Raw genomic sequence first — 14,466 nt, forward strand, 5'->3', positions numbered from 1 at the left:
TGTTGACAAACAAATCACTGTTGTGTGCCTGGGTGGAAAGCAGGCTGAAGGGGAGACATTATCATTAACTTAGGGGACACATTTCTGTATAAACGGGGCCAATTTCCACTGAGAGCAGAAGCTCTTTGCCGACCAATAACAGTGGTGTGATGATGTGCACAAAGCAGCTCTAGCTGAGGGAGCAGAAGGGAGAGGACAGAGGAAATGGGGTTTAATACCTGATGGTGGGTTGGTCGAGGGCCCGTCGCAAACTGATTGGGTAGAGAGTGTGAGGTCCGGCAGAAAGAGATAGGGTAGCGATGTCAAAGCAGAGACAGGAAGAGAGTGATAGAGAGAGAGAGAGATACAGAGAGACAAGATGAGCAATGAGGGGCACACTGAGGCATGGTAATACAAAACCACAGAGAGAGCAGTGGAGCTGCCACGTTGTCATGTTTACTGCCATTAGAGGAGATGATGCAGACCTGGTGGTTCCATATGACAGGGGGGCTGGGGCTGGGGCTGGGCATGGATGACTACATTGAAAGTGCAGATAGAACAGTAAAGTACTTTAAGTATATCATCTTGAAGTCATGGGCATACTGAATCCACACATTATGAATGGGTGACATTTTAACATTAGGTAACACACAATTATCACACTTAACTTGAACGGCTATCTACAACTTTTAGATAACTCAAAGACTGGAAAGCATCACAGACGTCCAAGTGTGTACAGGACTGCCTGGCAGACACATCAGGGCTAATCATTACTGAACAATCACTACCTCCGATGACATTGTACCCCTCTAGGCCAATCAAAATGTCTGGATTTCCAAAAACACAGCAGTCATAATACATACGCATGACACAGAGAAAGCGGGCACTTACCGGGCGACTCTGTGGTTGTGCATTCATTTGCTGGGTCTGAGGAGAATACACTAGAGGTGTGGAGCCAGCATTCTGTCCAGTGGTGTATGGAGACTGTCATAGGGGGAGGGACAGCGGCGTGAACGTAGGAGAGAGAGGGATAGAGAGGGGGATGTATGAAGGACAGAGAGAAAGGGGGGGATAAACGGAAATGGTGGTTAATAACAGGTCGAGGAGAGATTTGATGAATTACAGCGGTTTGAACATCTTACCTGGGTCAAAATCATTTAGACCAACCAAACTGTTGCTCTCCTCACCAATTAAGAATAATGGACAGCGTGTGTGTTAGCATCGTAATCTAGTGTAGTAGTTTAGTGAAACACCATTGTCTTACGTCATATAGATTGGTGCAGAAGGCCATTGGGCTATATGATGACTTGCAAACACTCATGGGATAGATTTTTTAAAGTATTGTGTCTACAATACGCAGTCATAACATAAAAAAATGTTACCAAGGTGACATTGTCTACTGAACCTCCATCCTCAGAGTCAAAAATCAGTCAAAAATCAGTCAAAAATCTGCAGCTAATTTTTATGTTTTCATCACGAGCAAGTCTTAACTACCTAATTATATATCTAGCTAATAAGTATTGTGGTTGTAGAATCAGTATTATAAATTGCTTGCTAGCTAAGCTAGTTTGCTTGCTAGCTAAGGCAGTGAGTCTCATCAATCCATACAAAACGAAAGCGATGTTAACCCAGCGCCAGTAAACACACTCAATGCTTAATAAATACTCCCTCAAGGTAGCTAGCTAGTGTAGTACAATTATATCTAATAGCACAATGAATATGTTTTCATGATAAGAGTCAAATACATACTTCGGTGCAGTACAACTTCAGCAGGAAACTGGTAAACTAGCTACGGTAATGGCCATTCCAACTAGCACTAGCTAGCTGCTAACAAGTTTGCTCCGCTGATCGACTATAGCTCAGCGTTCAACTGCTCTCAAAGCTCATCACAAAGCTAAGAACCCTGGGACAAATACACCTCCCTCTGCAACTGAATCCTGGACACATCTACCAGGCTGATCCACAACACAGGGGGGCCTCAGGGGCCCCCTCCTGAACTCCCTGTTCACCCATGACTCTATGGCCAAGCAAGACTCCAACGCCATCATTAAGTTTGCCGACTACACAACGGTGAAAGGCCTGATCACCAACAACGACGACGAGACAGCCTATAGGGAGGAGGTCAGAGAGCTGGCAGTGTGGTGCCAGGACAACAACCTCTCCCTCAACATGATCAAGACAAAGGAGATGGTCGTGGACTACAGGAAAAGGAGGGCCGAGCACGCCTTCATTCTCATCGACGGGGCTGTAGTGGAGCAGGTCGAGAGCTTCAAGTTCCTTGGTGTCCATATCACCAACAAACTAACATGGTCCAAACACACCAAGACAGTCATGAAGAGGGCACAACAAAGCCTATTCCCCCCCAGAGCGCCAAGTCTAGGTCCAAAAGGCTCCTTAACAGCTTAACAGACTATTTGCATTGACCCCCCGCTCCTCCCTTTAAATTTATTTGTATTTTTTAAATGCTGTTGCTACTCGCTGTTTATCATCTATGCATAGTCACTTTCCCCCTACCTACATGTACAAATTACCTCGACTAACCTGTACCCCCGCACATTGACTCAGAACTGGTACCCCCTGTAAATATAGCCTCGTTACTGTTATTTTACTGTGCTACTTCTTTCCCCTTTATTTATAAAATAAAAAATGTCTTAACTGCATTATGGGTTAAGGGCTCGTAGGTAAGCATCTCACGCTATGGTCTACACATGTTGTATTCGGCGCATGTGAGAAATAAAAATGTCATGAATATTTATGAGTCTCGGCATAATCCGTTGGGTGATTGGTTGAGCCTTCTTGAGTGTGTGTGACGTCACACAGATAGATGCTTTACAAAGAGCCGTGGTGTGGCTATATAGTTGGGATAATTCAAGTTGTGCCACCGGCTGCAGACACTATTAATAGGCCAGAAAGAGCAGCTGAACACAGTGGGATATGGGAACCCTTTCATCACACACACACTTTATGCAAAGGCTGACTCATTCTGGAATCGACAATAAGTGTTTTTGTTTGTTTGTGTGTGCGTGCACTTCAAGGCAGTAGGAGAAACTAGCAAATCCCAGGAGCAGCAATGTAATTGACTTGCTGTACCAGTGACTAATACATTAACCCTTTAGCAGGCTCTTATGGAGAGCAGAGAGAACGCGCCGCAGCAGTTTAGAAGTTGCTGATGTCCTGTGGAACTCTATCATTAAAACAAATGTCCTTCTCTTGGACTATTTATTGACAGGCAGCACACAGGACATACAGAACTACAAAAACACTATTTGACCAATCAACAGGCCACTGTGCATTTAATTCATTAAGAAATTAATGCAAACAAAGCATGCAGCAACAGGCATTTTGATAAAGATGTTACAGAAAAACAGGAGGAGAAAGAATGAGAGAGAGAGCGAGAGACAAAAATAAAAATAGACAGACAGACCAAAAGGTCATACGCAGAGAGGATGGCGGCAGAGACTCACCCCTCCGCCTGCCTCCCAGCCCTTAGGGTAGCGATATGGGGAAGCTGTGGGTACTGATACCTGAGAGAGCGCCGGTGAGTGGGCATGCCCTGGCGGTGTGCCCGCCAAGTTAGGGTGTCCCTTTGTGATGTCATGAGCCGTGTAGGGAGGACCAGGGTGCCTCGGTACCTACAGCACACAAAGAGAGAAAGATAGAGGACATCAGATAATTACAACATGAAAAGACAAAGGCAGTCGAGTACAGTGCATTCAGAAACTATTCAGACCCCTCAACTTTTTCCACATTGTTACGTTAGAGCCTTATTCTAAAATTGATAAAATAGTTTTTTCCTCAATCTACACACAATACCCCATAATGACAAAGCAAAAACAGGTCTAGAGATTTTTGCAAATTTATGAAACAAAATAATTTAAATATAATATTTACAAAAGTATTCAGACCCTTTACTCAGTGCTTTGCTGAAGCACCTTTGGCAGCGATTACAGCCTTGAGTCTTCTTGGGTATGACATTACAAGCTCGGCACACCTGTATTTGGGGAGTTTCTCCCATTCTTCTCTGCAGATCCTCTCAAGCTCTGTCAGGTTGGATGGGGAGGGGCACTGGACAACTATTTTCAGGTATCTCCAGAGATGTTCGATCGGGTTCAAGTCCGGGCTCCGGCTGGGCCACTCAAGGACATTCAGAGACTGAAGCCACTCCTGCGTTGTCTTGGCTGTGTGCTTAGGGTTGTTGTCCTGTTGGAAGGTGAACCTTCGCCCCAGTCTGCAGGCCCGAGCGCTCTGGAGCAGGTTCTTTAAGGATCTCTGTACTTTGCTCTGTTAATCTTTCCCTCAATCATGACTACTCTCCCAGTCCCTGCCGCTGTAAAACATCCCCACACCATGATGATGCCACCCGCATGCTTCACCGTAGGTATGGTGCCAGGTTTCCTCCAGACGTGACGCTTGGCATTCAGGCCAAAGAGTTCAATCTTGGTTTCATCAGACCAGAGAATCTTGTTTCTCAAGGTCTGAGTGGCTTTTGGCAAACTCCAAGCGGGCTGTCATGTGCCTTTTACTGAGTGGCTTCCGTCAGGCCACTCCACCATAAAGGCCTGATTGGTGGAGAGCTGCAGAGATGCTTGTCCTTCTGGAAGGTTCTCTCATCTCCACAGAGGAACTCTGGAGCTCTGTCAGAGTGACCATCAGGTTCTTGGTCACCTCCCCGACCAAGGCCCTTCTCCCCAGATTGCTTTGGTAGGCAGCCAGCTCTAGGAAGAGTCTTGGTGGTTCCACATTTTCTTCCATTTAAGAATGATGAGGCCACTGTGTTCTTGGGGACCTTCAATGCTGCAGACATTTTTTGGCAACCATACCCAGATCTGTGCCAAAAACACAAACCTGTCTCGGAGCTCTACAGACAATTCCTTCAACATCATGGCTTGGTTTTTGCTCTGACATGCACTGTCAAATGTGGGATCTTATATAGACAGGTGTGTGCCTTTCCAAATAATGTCCAATCAGTTGAATTTACCACAGGTGGACTTCAAACAAGTTGTAGAAACATCTCAAGGATGATGAATGGAAACAAGATACACCTGATCTCAATTTCAAGTCTCATAGCAAATGGTCTGAATACTTATGTAAATAAGGTGTGTGTTCTTTATTTTTAATAAATGTGAAACATTTTCTAAAAACCCGTTTTCGCTTTGTCATGGGGTATTGTGTGTAGATTGATAAGGGAAAAAATATATATTTAATCCATTTTACAATAAGGCTGAAATGTAACAAATTGTGGGAAAACTCAAGGCATCTGAATACTTTCCGAATGCACTGTATATGCTTGTGCGTGTTTTGAGTTATATTATATCCTGTATTTGTTAGTGTGCTGAAGCTGTAACATTTTGGCAAAGAATTGCCAAGAGAATGTACACATTAGGGTTGCAAAAGGAGGGAATGTAACTCAGAACTTCAGAAATTTACCAGTAATCTACTAGAATTTTGGAAACAACCAAAGACTAAGTTCACATGTAGGAGAGATAAAATAATAAAATATGACGTTTTGAAAATGAAATATAAAATGACAAAATCTGTAAAACATTATCCTAAATATAACCCATAAATTTAGGGAATAACGTTGATGTTATATGAGGGTATCTGCCTGGAATATAATTTATTCTTGTGCATCTTTCTCTTTCAAGACTTACACAAAAACAAACAACATGCAGCAATTTGAAAGATTTTACTGAGTTACAGTTCATATAAGGAAACCAGCCAATGGAAATAAATTCATCAGGCCCTAATCTATGGATTTCAATTTCAGTCAATTTCTAATGTGACCACCATTCATGCAGCGCGACATCTCTGTCACGTTGAGTTGATCAGGCTGTTGATTGTGGCCTGTGGAATGTGGTCCCACGCCTCTTCAATGGCTGTTTGAACTGGAACGCACGGTCATACACGTCGATTCAGAGCATCCCAGACATGGTCAACATGTCTGATGAGTATGCAGGCCATGGAAGAACTGGGACATTTTCAGCTTCCAGGAATTGTGTACAAACATATGACGGCGGCGGATGAATGGCATGGCAATGGGCCTCAGGTTCTCACCACAGTATTTTTGTGCATTCAAATTGCCATCGATAAAATGCAACTGTGTTCGTTGTCCGTAGCTTTTGCCTGTACATACCATAACCCCAATGTAGCCTGTTTTTTGTCCCCCCCACTATGGTTCTGAAATCACACACTACTTGATTTGTCATTTTTGCAGATTAAGTGTTAACTAGTATTGTAACAATATTTCTTGTTTACAAATTAGCTATGACATAGCCAATTCATATATAGTAGAACTTTTGATTTCTTTGGTCAGCACGCAAAGCTGGGCACAGTGCACAGTTTGACTTGGCTTCTGATATTAACTAGGGTTTTTATCCAAGCAAAATTAGATGCTTAGTTCGACACTGAAGGAGAGGACACATCAGTTGTCAAAGCCTGTAAGTAAGCATTTCACTGTTGTATTCGGCGCACGTGACAAATAAACTTTGATTTGACACAAAGTATGAGGTATTTTGAGAAGGAATAGAAAATCTGAGCAAAACATTTGAGTGAATCTGTGATTCGTTACATTTTAATAGATTTTCTGACCGATGCATGCTACATTTGGATCGGTTTGGGGTCTGCAAACCTATGCAGTCTTATCTTAAAGATTTGAATCGGGAACAATGTGTATCGTTACATCCTTATTTTACACATTTGATTTATTTTACTAAGTCAATATGTCTGTTGTAAATGTATTGGGGTTGAACTGGTGGCAGTTGTGAAAAATAGTTGTAAGATGTCATTATTGATTAGATGCTTTTTTTCAGAAGGCTATTTTCTCTTGAACCAGTCTTTCCACAAGAAACTCATGGACAATTAGGGCTGGGCTATTTTTCTAATTTATTTGATTCATTCAAATGTATGTATGTTTTAGCACGTCATTACCTGTATTGCAAGAATCCAGGTATTTTGTGTTTTTATGAGCGTTTATGTCCGCTTCTTCTCATGTCTTTTTGGTCTAGTCCCCTTCTATGCTATGTGCATCTTATTCTCTCTCACACACGAGAGATCATTTCTTCCTCTCTGACGAGAAGTTTCAAGTCGCTATTGCATTTGATATGGACACAGAAGCACAGAGACATTTTACTGTAATACGGAAGTAAAAATGTCGAAAAATGCCCTTTTTATGTTTCAACTCCTCTCAAATTGAACGCAGCGCAGACAACTGAAACAGAAGTATTAATGAACATTGATTCTGGAAAAGTAATGCTCAGTTTGTCGCGCGGCATTTAACTACCACTTTAAAGACTTATACTATCTGTCTAGTCTGTTTGATAAATGTGCAATAAGCATAAAACACAAAAAGGAATTGGTAACTCGTTCTCATTCTGAGAAATAAAAGTAGGCCACTTGATTTCAACATCTGAACAAAGTGGACTGGCTAGCGTGCTGTTCAAACAGTTGGAGACAGACAGAAGGGTGGGTTCATAACAATTAAACGGTTCTAACTTGTTACCTAGCAAATAGATCCAAGTTGGAAGTAAAGATTAACTGGCTATTCACTAGCACATGGGCTTGTGTTTGAAAGATTGTTTACGAGACCTTTTCTATAATTCCGGCTACAAGAAGTATTAGTGAATGTGCATTATGCATGGTTCTGGTTCAATTTGAAACAATTATTAGTGGGTCTTATGGTTGTGGGAGGCTCATATTTAGCCTAGGTATAATTTCACAAGCCCTGAATTCATTAGATTATTGCTGACTGTTTGAAATTCGGCGTATTTCTCCTTTAAATTGTACAACAAAGCTTATTTAGAGATGTTTTTTCTTTAATCAAGACGTAGGGGCCTCCCGTGTGGTGCAGTAGTCTAAGGCACTGCATCGCAGTGCTTGAGGCGTCACAACAGACCTGGGATCGATCCCAGGCTATCACAACAGACCCGGGAATCCCATAGGGCGGCACACAATTGGCCGAGCGTTGTCTGGGTGAGAAGAGAGTTTTGTCGGGGAGGTTTAATTGTCTCATCGCGCTCTAGCGACTCTTTGTGGTCAACTGGGCGCTTGTAGGCTGACTTCATCGTCAGTTGAACAATGTTTCCTCCGACACATTGGTGCAACTGGCTTCCGGGTTAAGCGGACGGTGTTAAGAAGCATGGTTTGGCAGGTCATGTTTAGGAGGATTGCATGAGTCAATTTTCGCCTCTCCCGAGCCTGTTGGGGAGTTGCAGCAATGAGACAAGATCGTAATTGGATATCCTGAAATTGGGGAGAAAAGGGGGGTAAAATACAAAAAAAAGGAACAGATAATAATTTAAAACATTTTATTTTAAATTAAGACATACAGTGGGGTGAACAAGTATTTGATAACCTGCAAAATCGGCAGTGTTTCTTACTTACAAAGCATGTAGAGGTCTGTAATTTTATCATAGGTACACTTCACTGTGAGAAACAAAAATCCAGAAAATCACATTGTATGATTTTTAAGTAATGTAACGTGAACCACCCATAAAAGGTTAAAAGAAAAATCAAGATATGATTTTTAGGCTATATCGCCAAGCCCTATGGACAAATATTATTATTATATTTTTTTTAAGTATAAAGAAAAATCCGGTAACTGAAACTGGTAGTTTTGCAACCCTAGCACACACACACAGAACTCCACAGGTCATTAGACTTGCTCCTGCTGAGGAATGTAAATTAACCACTTTAAGGTAGGGATCAACTCCTGTCTGGCTCTGTGCAGAGGAGCAGAGGACCTATGCTGTACATGAAGCAGGTTATGCCTTGCTGTGCAGACTTAGGCTCTGCCCTGGGCTGTGCTGCCCGGTCTGTCCCTTTGCAGTGCTGGGCATGCAGTGTGATTCGTGCTGTATCCCTTTCCCTGACACTGTCCTATACTGTGAGCTGTAAAACACTGCAGGTGCTGCTGTAGTAGCAGGCCTGGCACAGCAGCGATAATGCAGGCTGGCCGGCTCACCTCTGCTCCCCTGGGCTTTCAGCTGCCCACACACCTGTTGCTGCTGCACATGAGCCTCTGTGAGGTAATGGTAACTCTCCCTCTCTCTCTCTCTCTCCTACGATTGTCTTCTGACAAAATTCTCTCTCAACAACCCTGGTTCACTCTTAATCCCTAACATATCTCGGTTTGGCCCACTTTCTCTGGTTGACAGGATAAGGCAGCTAATCGGACTGCTGTTGCCAGGGGATGAGTCTCTGCCGGTGACTGATTCCACTGACAGGCAGAATGACAGGAAGGGTGGGGGAGGGGCAGGACCTGCACAGCCGAGCATAGGGAAAGGAAGGGAAGGGAGAGTCCAGAAAGCAGTCCTCTCCTCGGCCACAGAGCAGACCAAAGCCTTCCAGGAACATAGTTTCCATTGATGTCATGCCTGCAGACCGCCAACAAACCCACACAGTCATTTGAAACTGACACTACTCAATACTGTGTATACATGTACCTATCAACCAGAATGATGTGATAGGTCAATTACATAAAACAAATCACATCTGTTCAACATAATAAAAACATGTTAAGTCCCCTATTTAGGGGACTTTGAGCGGTTCTGGACCGGTTTCGGCTGACGTGTTTACAGATGTTGTAACATCAATTGCTGTGTACTCGGTTAAACCTCTGGTAGTCCTGCTTCACATGCCGTGAAATCTGACACTAGGCTTGGATGGTATACCGTATATATACACACACCATACACCGGGGTATTTGGAAATAGTCACGGGATGGTTTTTCTAATACCGTGAACGGAAACTATTTCTTTATTTAAAAAACAAAAAGTGAATATTTGTAGCTACTTTTTATGTAAATATCTGCAGTCAACTTCTGCAATACTTTAGGAGATAAAGCAGATCACGTTCTACATTTCATCGGTCACAATTTTCATTATGAAGCTTACTGGTAGTATAGTCCCATGATTTTTGTTTACAAGCACATATCCACAAGAGACCGGAACATTGTGAAACATTCATTGTTGTGCAGCTCCTGCCACATGATCTACTTACAGTATGGAATTCACAACTAAATGTTTGGCAGCTTATAACTATTAAGTTAACTGTGCTAAAAAGTCCTGCAGTTTTGATTTGGTTTGCTAATTTAGTAGCATGTTATCTAGCTAAGCGGTTAGCTTCTTGACCAAGCTTCTTTTCATAACAGCAGAGAACCCCCCCCCCCGCACCAAGAGCCTTGCTGTCTAATATTTGTGAGTAGCTTGTCAAATAGTTTGTCAAATAGTTTGCACCGGTTATAATTTAGCTAGCATTCCCTATGGGAATTTACATGTACAGTGGGGCAAAAAAGTATTTAGTCAGCCACCAATTGTGCAAGTTCTCCCACTTAAAAAGCAACAGCCCCAAAACATCACTGCTCTAGAGGAAATCTGCATGGAGGAATGGGCCAACATACCAGCAACAGTGTGTGAAAACCTTGAAGACTTACAGAAAACGTTTGACCTCTGTCATTGCCAACAAAGGGTATATAACAAAGTATTGAGATACACTTTTGTTATTGACCAAATACTTATTTTCCACCATAATTTGCAAATAAATTCATTAAAAATCCTACAATGTGATTTTCTGGATTTTTTCTCTCATTTTGTCTGTCATAGTTGAAGTGTACCTATGATGAAAATTACAGGCCTCATCTTTTTAAGTGGGAGAACTTGCACAATTGGTGGCTGATTAAATACTTTTTTGCCCCAATGTAATTGTTAGTCTCGTTAACCTTCGGATTACAGGGGCTTGAAAAAAAGAATCACTTGTGTTCAATATCGGTATTAGCGAATATCCCGGGATGTGTCGAAGTCGGTATGAAGATACGAAGGTAAGACAATCTGCACAGGGAGCGATACGTCACATTTTCTGGCCTATTCAGACAAAGGATCAATTTCCTCTGGCTGTGAACCTCGGTGCTCCGCTTTCAACACGGTATATGAAATAGGAGAGTATAGTAATTGCAGCAATAACAGTGTCATCTTGCTGTGATGTTCTCTGATGGATTTAGAGCTCTCAATGTGAAAACAATTGGGCTGTCAAAGTTAAGTCAGAGTTAACACGTTTTAACTGTAAAAAAATGCAGCGGTTAATCAAGTCACTATTTCTTCACCGCACAGAAACTTTGAAGTCCATGTGTTTTTGACAGACCCTTTTAAGCGCAGAACACAACACCAAAACACAGCTACAGTCAATCCTTGTGCCTTTACACTGATGAAGGCTGTGTGCTTCTAGCCAAAACCATTATGTTATGCCCAATATTACCGTAGCCGTTTTTTTCTTTCTACCGGATTCGTGTGCATGTCGCAGACGGTTTTAAACTACTTGCGAGTTGCTATTTTTTGGTTAGAAAACCATGTTTAGCCAGCTAGTCATGTTACCTACCGAGCTAGCAATCTGAACTTGACCACTGACTAGGCTATGCACAAATTTGGATGGCACAGGAAAAACTGAAAAGGAATAGGCTACTCAAAGAGATGCTTCAAAGGTAGGTTGCATATGCAAGAGTGGGGTGTGTATGATTGTGTGTGAGAGTGGGAGTAAGTGAGAGAGAAAGAGGGTGTGGGAGGAAGAGTGTGTAGGCCTACTTGTGCAAAGTTATCTGAACAGTACAGATGGTTACAGTGTTTTCGTAACATTGTTAGACAAGTTAAAAAGCTCTTTGTTCACTGTATACATAGAGCCTGTTCTTTTTTTCTAAAGTCACACTCATTTAGACTGAGGCTTTAACAGCACTTAAAGCTGTGCGTGTGTGAAAGAGAGAGACTAGTGTGTGTGTGTGTGTGTGCCAGTGGAGGCTACTCCGAGGATAAATGTTTAACATTAAATTATACTTTAGATAAAACTACACTAAATATATTTAAATGGTCACCAAATAATTGATTAAAACACAATGTTTTGCAGTGAAGGTCTACAATAGCCTCAGGGGCACTCTGTAAGTCAGCACCCTGGTGTAGCCGGAGGACAGTCAGCTTCTGTCCTCCTCTGTGAACATTGACTTCAATACAAAAGGCTCAAGGTTCTCACCCCCTTCAATGGATTTACACAGTAATTATGACAATTTCCGGAGGACGTCTTCCAACCTATCAGAGCTCTTGCAGCATGAACTGACATGTCCGCCCAATCAAAGGGTCAGAGAATTAATCTAATACTGAAAGCAAAAGCTACAGCTATCTAGCACTGCAGTGCATAAAATGTGGGAAATAGTTGACTCAGAGAGAGACAATAGTTGAACAGTAGTGAACAAATTAATTTCCACAAAATTAAGGATAAGCGATAGAACTAGCTTTATTTGGTTGTATCTTTCATTTTGCTAGAGAATGCAGCTACCTAGTTTAGCCTACACAAACACCCGGCTCAAACAGAGAGGGATGCTATGTTGTTAGCTAGCTGGCTATGGCTATCCACCATTGGAACTCTTCCAAGTCAAGATAAGCATTTGGTTTCATTAATTTACTGCCACTGGGGCCCACCGGTGAAACTGCTAAACTGTAGCTAGCGAGTTTACTAGAGCGTTAGTTCTAGTAGCAATGCTAACAATCAAATCACATTTTTATGTGTCACATGCGCCAAATAAAACCGCTGTAGACCATAAAATGAAATGTTTACTTACAAGCCCTTAACGAACAATGCAGTTAAGAAAATACCTAAAAAAATTGACAATTTTTAGGGCCTTGTTGTTTTGGCAAATTGGTTAGGACATCTACGTTGTGCATGACAAGTAATTTTTCCAACAATTGTTTACATTACTTCACTTATAATTCACTGTATCATTCCAGTGGGTCAGAAGTTAACATACACTAAGTTGACTATGCCTTTAAACAGTACCTGTGGATGTATTTCAAGGCCTACCTTCAAACTCAGTGTCTCTTTGCTTGACATCATGGGAAAATGAAAATAAATCAGTCAAGACTGCAGAAAAAAAATTCTGTACCCCCACTAGGCTGGTTCATCCTTGGGAGCAATTTTCAAACGCCTGAAGGTAACACATTCATTTATACAAACAATAGTATGCAAGTATTAACACCATGGGACCACGCAGCCGTCATACCGCTCAGGAAGGAGACGCGTTCTGTCTCCTAGAAATGAACGTACTTTGGTGTGAAAAGTGCAAATCAATCCCAGAACAACAGCAAAGGACCATGTGAAGATGCTGGAGGAAACCGGTACAAAAGTATCTATATCCACAGTAAAACGAGTCCTGTATTGACATAACCTGAAAGGCCGCTCAGCAAGGAAGAAGCCACTGCTCCAAAATCGCCATAAAAAAGCCAGACCACGGTTTGCAACTGCATATGGGGACAAAGACTGTACTTTTTTGAGAAATGTCCTCTGGTCTGATGAAACAAAAATAACTGTTTGACCATAATGACCATTGTTATGTTTGGAGGAAAAAGGGGGAGGCTTGCAAGCCGAAGAACACCATCCCAACCGTGAAGCACAGAGGTGGCAGCATCATGTTGTGGGGGTGCTTTGCTGCAGGAGGGACTGGTGCACTTCACAAAATAGATGGCATCATGAGGTAGGAAAATTATGTGGATATATTGAGGCAACATCTCAAGACACCAGCCAGGAAGGTAAAGCTTGGTCGTAAATGGGTCTTCCAAATGGACAATGACCCCAAGCATACTTCCAAAGTTGTGGCAAAATGGCTTAGGGACAACAAAGTCAAGTTATTGGAGAAGCCATCACAAAGCCCTGGCCTCATCCTACAGAAAGTTTGTGGGCAGAACTGAAAAAGCATGTGCGAGCAACGAGGCCAACAAACTTGACTCAGTTACACCAGCAAAATTCACCCAACTTATTGTGGGAAGTTTGTGGAAGACTACCTGAAACGTTTGACCCAAGTTAAACAATTTAAAGGGTATGCTACCAAATACTAAATTGAGTGTATGTAAACTTCTGACCCATTGGGAATGCGATGAAAGAAATAAAAGCTGAAATAAATCACTTCTATAATTCTGACATTTCACATTCTTAAAATAAAGTGGTGAGTCTAACTGACCTAAGAGAGTTAATTATTACTTGGATTAAATGTCAGGAATTGTCAAAAATTGAGTTTAAATGTATTTGGCTAAGGTGTATGTAAACTTCCAACTTCAACTGCACGTGCTTTCAGTCCGTCCCATTTATTTTCCAGCCATTGAACGTTAGCTAAAAGTACGGATGGCAAAGGCAGATTAGCCACTCGTCACCTGATCCTCAGAAGGCGCCCAGATCTCATTCCGCAAAATCTCTTTCTTTCTCCAGTGAATTATGGGGATGAAGGCCTGTTCGAGTGTTTGGAGTATATCCTTCCCATCAGACTCATTAAAGAAAATTCATTGTCCAATTTGAGGTGAGTAATCGCTGTTCTGATGTCCAGAAGCTCTTTTTGGTCATAAGAGACGGTAGCAGCAACATTATGTACAAAATAAGTTACAAACAATGCAAAAAAAACTAACAAAATAGCACAGTTGGTTGAGAGCCAATAAAAAGGCAGCCATCTTTCATACCATGATGTGA

At 42.0% G+C, this 14,466-nt stretch overlaps 1 protein-coding gene across 34 annotated transcripts in view; it reads right to left on the reverse strand.

Annotated features, from left to right (window-relative positions):
• The window catches only part of LOC110527996 (eukaryotic translation initiation factor 4 gamma 3), a 71,728-nt gene that overhangs the window by 22,787 nt on the left and 34,475 nt on the right, over nt 1–14,466 (reverse strand). For 15 of the 34 annotated variants that reach the window (XM_090241192.1, XM_090241190.1, XM_021609733.3 and 12 more), the window contains exons 3-6: nt 3,444–3,611; nt 871–963; nt 465–515; nt 219–251 (exon numbers count right to left, since the gene is read on the reverse strand). In XM_090241192.1, the coding sequence (XP_090097318.1) occupies nt 219–251; nt 465–515; nt 871–963; nt 3,444–3,611 (345 nt within the window). The remainder of the gene's footprint in view (nt 1–218; nt 252–464; nt 516–870; nt 964–3,443; nt 3,612–14,466) is intronic. The other 19 variants (XM_090241199.1, XM_090241198.1, XM_090241194.1 and 16 more) reach the window with 7 other exon arrangements.

The sequence above is a fragment of the Oncorhynchus mykiss genome, chromosome 7 (genome assembly GCF_057628025.1).
Source record: "Oncorhynchus mykiss isolate SJ-2025 chromosome 7, ASM5762802v1, whole genome shotgun sequence".
Lineage (NCBI taxonomy): Eukaryota > Metazoa > Chordata > Actinopteri > Salmoniformes > Salmonidae > Oncorhynchus > Oncorhynchus mykiss.